General features: G+C 45.8%; 1 protein-coding gene and 1 pseudogene across 1 annotated transcript; both read left to right on the top strand.

The window, feature by feature from the left end:
- The window catches only part of LOC119349369, a 3,073-nt pseudogene extending 981 nt beyond the window's left edge, over positions 1 to 2,092 (top strand).
- A 3,898-nt stretch (positions 2,093 to 5,990) lies between these two features.
- On the top strand, positions 5,991 to 6,570 carry LOC119349370 (non-specific lipid-transfer protein 2-like). The gene has a single exon (XM_037617392.1). It carries the CDS (start codon positions 6,076 to 6,078, stop codon positions 6,364 to 6,366), a length of 291 nt encoding a protein of 96 aa, XP_037473289.1. The 5' UTR covers positions 5,991 to 6,075; the 3' UTR covers positions 6,367 to 6,570.
- The last annotated feature ends 1,079 nt before the right edge of the window (positions 6,571 to 7,649 follow it).

The raw sequence follows: 7,649 nt of genomic DNA on the forward strand, positions 1-7,649 counted from the left end.
CAGCCAAGCAAGAACTTCACATACCGGTTCAAGGTAAATGGCCAAGAGGGCACGCTGTGGTGGCACGCGCACGTCGCTTGCCTCCGTGCAACCATCCATGGAGCCTTGATCATACGACCAAGATCTGGTCTCGACTCATACCCGTTTCCAGTACCTGACAAGGAGATCCCCATTATTATAGGTTTGTACGCAGTGTATGCATGATTACATTTGTGGAATTGTCAGTCTAATGATATACACACGAGCCTTATAAAATCAGAAAGGACGGAGTAGAGCTCTGGTATTTTGTGTGTGGGTAACTAGGTAGATAGTGGGAGACAGATCCAGGTGACTACATGCATGCATAGCAGCTAATCACAAAGTTTGTTTATTGCATGCATGCAGGTGAATGGCGGGAGACAGATCTTGTGGAGTTAGATAGGAGATTCGGGAGAAGTAACTATGCCGATCTGCCCCGTTCATCTATGATCAATGGGAAGCTTGGGGACCTCAATAAGTGTTCTGGTAACCAATTATTGCCAATTTTATGGCAGTCTTAAAAGTAGGAGATTAAGGAATTTGATTTCACCTACTACCATATAGGGGTCACAGAAGAGAACTATGTTCTTAATATGGAGCATGGCCGGACGTATCTGTTACGGATAGTGAACGCTGCGCTCCACCCGCAGTACTACTTCAAGATCGCCGGGCATACGTTCACGGTGGTGGCTACGGATGCCAACTACGTCAAACCCTACACGACGGACACCATCGCCATCGCGCCAGGCGAGACCGTCGACGCGCCTGTCGTCGCTGACGCTGCACCTCCCGGCGGCAGATACTACATGGTCGCCCTGGGCATCATCTCGTTGGGGCCTCCCCAGACACGGCCGGTGTTCATTTCACGAGGAGTCGTGTCCTACACCGCCAACGACCCAAGCAAAGAGATATCAGACGATACTGATTCGATAATGGTCCCTGAGATGCCAGACTTTCGTGAAGAAACCACATCCTTCTACTTCCATGGCAACCTGACCAGCCTGCGGCGGCCGCAGCCAGTGCCGGCAGACGTTGACGTGCGGCTGCTCATTGCTGTAGACACGGGGAACTTGTGCAGACAAGGCAGTGTACCATCAGCACCATCCTACTGCATGGTGACCCGCATGAACAACATCTCCTTCCAGCTTCCGGCGGCGACATCGCTCCTCCAAGCACATTACAACGAGGATATCGCAATGATCAACGCGTTGGAGGACTTCCCAAGCAGGCCACCGGCGAGGATGGTGTTCGACCAGGGCCACACGTCAAAAGCAACGTACGTCAGTGTGGAGGGTGCGGTACAACGCCACAGTGGAGATCGTTTTTCAGGGACCGCCGACGACGCCCAGCTACTCTAACCCCATGCACCTCCACGGGCATGACTTCTTCATCCTCGCACAAGGGTTCGGGAGATACGACGAGGAGAAGGATGTGCACGCGTACAACCTAGTGGATCCGCCCGTGAGGAACATGGCCCTCGTCCCCATGTATGGGTGGACTGCTATCCGATTCGTCATAAGTAATCCTGGTACGTGGCTGCGTGCATCCATGTTTATACATACTCCTATATGGATTCTTATGTTGTTGTTGCTGAATTAAGGGATATGAGTTTTTGACACCAACTGCATGCATGATGATGAACTCAACAGGGGTGTGGTTCTTGCACTGCCATATCGAACAACACATATCCTCGGGCATGGCAGTGGCATTCGTGGTGGAGAACGGACAAACAAAGGATACCACTCTTCCCCCGCCTCCTGCAGATTATCCAAGCTGTGATGATCCAGATGATAACGTGTTGTACGAATGAATAAAAAAAGTATGACCCTAAAGAGGGTCTGCCTAGAGCTCAACTAAGTATGACATCATTCCTCATCGGCAGATAAACAAAGCCCACCGTTGTATGCATTGTTAGTTATCTCGTTTTCTCGCTGTTTGTTTGTTGCCCATGACACCCAGCCCATAAGGACGGGACCTTCTCCGACTGAGCCGGTCCATTGGTGAAAAAAGAATGTGTTGCTGGCACTACAATTTGAACTGCAGACCTCCTGATGGAGGACACATCTTGCTAACCGCTGCAACTTGACAAGTTGGCATGACAAATGAGTAGCCCGAGGTCTAAAGAACTAATGGCAGCGCCATAAATGAATATTACTAGAAAAATTGTAGACAATTTTTCAAATTTTGAACACTTCTTTGAAACTATGAACAATTTTTTCGAATGCGAGCAATTTAAAAAAATTCCCAGCATTATTTAAATTATGAAGAAAATTTAAAAATCCCGATCACTTTCGAATTTGTAAACAAAACTTGAAAATGAGAACATCTTTTGAAATTCTGATTTTTTTAAAATGCGAATATTATGTATTGGTGAACATAATTTTTTTTAAACACGGACATTTTTAAGATTCCCATACATTTTTTGAAAGCGCGAACATTTTTTGAGTTGGTGAACAAACTAGCGTTATATACAAAAGGATATGACTCGAAAGGGTGTGTCAGATTTGTATACAACTATGGGATTTTGAAAAAAGGTGGGAAGCTAACACAATGGGTTGGGAACTAAAATATATATCAATGGTGGCTTTTCCAAAGAAAAACATGAACACTTGGGTCGCTCCAACTCGGTTGCATATCTTTAAAAGAAATTTAAAAAATGGTGAGAAATGGGCTTGCAACGGGTTTGAAAAAATGGGTTGGACCCAGAAAATGCGAAACAAACATCGTTGAGCAGCTAAAATAGGTAAAGAAAAAAAAGGTGGACTAGTGAAAGCACAAGTGCTCCCTGGGTGATTTTGGTATTTAATGTCAACATATCTCTTGTTGGACTAATACCTTTATCTAGTATATTTCAGATCAGTTCAACAATGGCATGGCAAGGACAAGAAGATGTGGAACCCCTTCAAAATGCTAAGGACAAAGATTGAAAAAAACTCAAGACTTTTCATTTTCATTTTAGTGATCCAAGATCATATTGAGTCCATAGGAAATCCAATACTATTAAAAGGGGGTGAGGTGTTGCTTAATGGTCTACTTGCTCAAAGTGCTTAGTGATATTGCTCCAAAACCCTCAACCACTTCCTCATTTCCACATATGTCCAAAACCCAAAGTCAAACTCGGCCCCATCGATTTGATCTATCTGGTGCCACCGAGTTCAATTGGCATAGCCACTGCCCGAAACACTAGACAATTCGGTCTCACCAATACGGATCTCGATCTCACCGAGATGGCCTTGCAAACTCCCTATTTCCCTTCGTAACATTTCGGTCTCACCGAAATGAGCGATTAGTCCTACCGAGTTTGCTTGACATCCTCTCTGTTTGATCTTTGCTGAAATCGGTCTCACCGGGTTCATGCAATCGGTCTCACCGAGATGAGGTTTTGCCCTAGCCCTAGCACATCGGTCCCACCGAGTTGATCATGTCGGTCCCACCGAGATTCCTAATGTTCACATTTTGAACTAAATTGGTCTCACCGAGTTCTTCTATTCAGTCTGACCGAGTTGGGTCAAATGTGTGTAACAGTTGGATTTTGTGTGGAGGCTATATATACCCCTCCACCCGCTTCTCCATTTATGAGAGAGCCATCAGAACGTGCCTACACTTCCACTATTCATTTTCTGAGAGAGAACCACCTACTCATGTGTTGAGACCAAGACATTTCAATCCCACCACAATAATCTTGATCTCTAGACTTCCCCAAGTTGCTTTCCACTCAAATCTTCTTTCCACCATATCCAAATCTGTGAGAGAGAGTTGAGTGTTGGGAGACTATCATTTGAAGCACAAGAGCAAGGAGTTCATCATCAACACACCGTCTATTGCCTTTTGGAGAGTGGTGTCTCCTAGATTGGTTAGGTGTCACTTGGGAGCCACCGACAAGATTTTGGAGTTGAACCTAGGAGTTTGTAAGGGCAAGGAGATCGCCTACTTTGTGAAGATCTACCCGAGTGAGGCAAGTCCTTCGTGGGCGATGGCCATGGTGGGATAGGTTGCTTCTTTGTGAAACCTTCATGGGTGGAGCCCTCCGTGGACTCGCGCAAGCGTTACCCTTCATGGGTTGAAGTCTCCATCAATGTGGATGTACGATAGCGCCACCTATCAGAACCACGCCAAAAATCTTCGTGTCTTCATTGCGTTTGCACACTCCAATCACATCCCTTTACTTTCTTGCAATTAGCATGCTTTACTCTTTTCGCTGCTTATACTCTTGTCATGCTTGCTTGAAATGTATTGTGAATGCTTAAATTTGTGCTAAAACTCCACCTCAACTTGAAGAAAAAATTGCCACTTTTGCTTGTTGAGTGTCTAATCACCCCCCTAGACACCTCTTCTCGATCCTTACAATTGGTATCAGATCTTTGGTCTCCATTGCTTTGGTTTAATCACCATTGGAGGAAGATGGATGAGTCTATGATTGGGAGTATTAGACGTAGAGTGCGTATGCTTGATGGAGAGTTCTATAGTGCTTGGAAAAGTGAGATGCTTGAGATTTTCAATGAATATAATTTGAACAAGTATATTACTAGCCCTTGTGCGCCTTCTATTGATCCCTTGCATCCTACCCCCGATGAGTATCTTGACATAACCCGCAATCTTAGAGCTATTGATCTTATCATAAGAGGATTGCCTACAAATTTGCTTGTATGCTTGCCTACATTTGAATGTGCTTATACTATATGAACATATCTTGAGGAACGCTCACCAAACTATTCCTTGAAAAATCTAGATGAGATTCTTCAAAAGTCCATTGCTTTTCATAAAAAAATTCTTTGCCTTTTTTCACATTAAAAAAATTCACATTTGAAATTCCAAACAACCTTTAAATTTTTTGCGTTCAAATTTGTTTTGTGTTTATAAAAAGTCATGTTCAAATTCCTAAAAACATTTGTAAAAAATGGTCAACATCCATATAAAAAATGTTTAGCATGTATTGAAAAAATGTTCAATGTGTAATTAAAAAAATTCTAAATGTGTGTCTAAATAATTCGTATGTTTAAAATGCATATTCAGAAAATATTTAATTTCTTCACGCAGTTTTGAAAGAATGTTTTTTTGCGATAAAATTTTGAAAGAAGATTCATTCCTGTTTTCACAAAGAACCGAACAGCAAAAGAAATGAACATGTTTTACTTTGCAATGTCATTTTGGGCCTTTGGATGAGCTCAAACTGTGAAGCTGGTACGCTTTTGATTTTCCGTAGTAGGAAGGAAACGGCCGCCTAATACAGAAGATCTTAAATTACCGCGCTGCAAGTTGGCCAATATAGCATACTTGTTCTAGTGGTTTGGTATGTTTGCATGTCAAGAGCAGGTCGTGTGTTTGAGTGCGGCTGCATCTAATATTTTTGGATTTTCCACTATTTCACTGCTACATGCTACAGAGACTGTTTGGGCCGGCCCAGTTGACCTTCCATGTACGCCGGACTGTGTACGGACGGCACATACTCTATATATAATTCTAATAAAAAACACAAGCTGTGTATCGGGGGTGCAAAAAGACTATCCTACCATTTATTATGAAAGAGGAATGGAGGGATCTCCTTTGTTGATGTGTTTACGGGGGTTGTACCGAAGTAGAAGTGATCCACCTAATAATCTGCATTTTCCTCTGTTGTGCGACACTTGCGACGTTGCGGAGAGCTAGTGCGCCCAGCATTGTTATGCTAGTTGAGTTGCTTTCAGCGCGACTAGAATTACCTACCATTATCCTCTTTCAGCTTTGCATCGGGTGGTGTGTCTAGTGGTGCAGTGCGTGGACCATTTCTGCTCATCATCCTGTCTTCCATAAGCGCAATGTGCTCCTGACAAGATGACACATATTGAGTTCAGCTAATCTGCGTTCCACGCCTGTACCGCACTAGTTAGCCACGTCTACAATTGTGCTCAGCTCAGCGTCGTCACCAACTCACCATGGAAGCAACACCGCCACTCTCTTGATCGGAAGCCTATAAATACCACCCATCTCACCACAAACGCTCACACCCATCTGAAGCCATACTTGCAGAAGCCACTAGCTCACTACTAGTCGACCAATCTGTTGTTTCAGATAGACGCCATGAAGTACTTGGCCCAGCTGGTGGTGGCGCTCCTGGCCTTCTCGGCGGTGGTGCTGATGGTGGCGCCGGCGGGCGCGGAGGCGGCGACCTGCAACGCGCTGCAGCTCACCCCGTGCGCGGGGGCCATCATCGGAAGCGCGGCGCCCACGGCGTCGTGCTGCAGCAAGATGAAGGAGCAGCAGCCGTGCATGTGCCAGTACGCGCGCGACCCCAACCTGAAGCAGTACGTCGACTCCCCCAACGGCAAGAAGGTCATGGCCGCCTGCAAGGTGCCCGTGCCCTCCTGCTAAACCGACGCATATATGATGATCCACACGCCTCTCTGGCCTCTCGCTGCATGTTTCGTGTGTGTTGATGTGTTTCGTGTGTGTTGATGTGTCAGTGTTTGCTTGTTCCCTGCACTGTCTGGCTACCCTGACGATGTACGTGGACCGATGTGTATCTGAATTTACGCAATAATGATGATGTTTCCAGCTATATGCAATTTACATGTTCTTCCTCGCGTACCGATTTTTTTATTAATAATAAATTTTAATTTTGTAATTCCGAAACTGGTAAGGAAAAGTCAGAATTTTGAAAAATAAGAAGGACCCGATGATTAGTAGCGTCCAGGCCTGGTCATTGTTGCGAACCACGTCCACACCTGGACGCTATTGTTAGCAGCGTCCTGTATGTTGAACTTGGCCTCCGTACAATCTTTCAAACTGATGCGGATTTTCTCCGTTCTTTCTTCATTTGGGTTGGTCAGGTGGACGCAAATGTTTGTTTTTGTCTGCCGGTTCGTAGGTGCGTCCAACACGGTCAGAAGTATTTCACATTTGCGCTAGCTTTTGACATTTTTAAAAAATATAACAGCCAACAAAAAGTCCTAATTATATTAAGTAAATCTTAAAAAATTAAATGAAAACTACAAATACAGTCAGCGGCTGGGGGTAGATCTAGGTAGCATCATCGTTGTCCTCCTCCTCCTTGGTCAGGTCGACGTAGACTGGCGCCACCATCCAAGGGAAGGCCTGCTGGAATGCTGCCAACTGCTGCTCCGCCTGCCATGACCGGCAGTGGTGGTGGAGCGGCGAGTGCGCGTGGTGCACCGGACTCACACTCGAAGCACTACCGGCAATGCTGGTTGTTCTTGGTGGCGAACCATGCATCCCCCTTTGGCGAATCCACCGCGTACGTTGGGTCGCGGCGAAGGTCGGCGATAGTAGAGCATGGGCGGCGGTGAATCTTTGTCAGCTACGTGCGGCCTGAGGCCGGCAGAGCCGGCACCGGAACCCTATCGAGGTTGAGGTGCCACCCGTGTGGTAGGTCCACATCGAGCTACAGCGCTGGCACACCATGCTCCCAGAAGTTGCGGAGAGCAGTGCACCGACATGTAGAGGCAAAAAGCGCGGCCACCGACTCAAGGTCGATTTATCTATTCTCATAAACTAGCCAATTACCAAATCCATCCACGAGAACCTCAAATGTACAGTTTTGAAGGCAGTATACAGTTCAGCCTGTAAACCGGTCAAACCTCGTCGGAGCAGACGCACTACCGTGGAACTGGCCGGAATCTACCCAGAACTCACCG

The sequence above is a fragment of the Triticum dicoccoides genome, chromosome 1B (genome assembly GCF_002162155.2).
Source record: "Triticum dicoccoides isolate Atlit2015 ecotype Zavitan chromosome 1B, WEW_v2.0, whole genome shotgun sequence".
Classification (NCBI taxonomy): Eukaryota; Viridiplantae; Streptophyta; class Magnoliopsida; order Poales; family Poaceae; genus Triticum; species Triticum dicoccoides.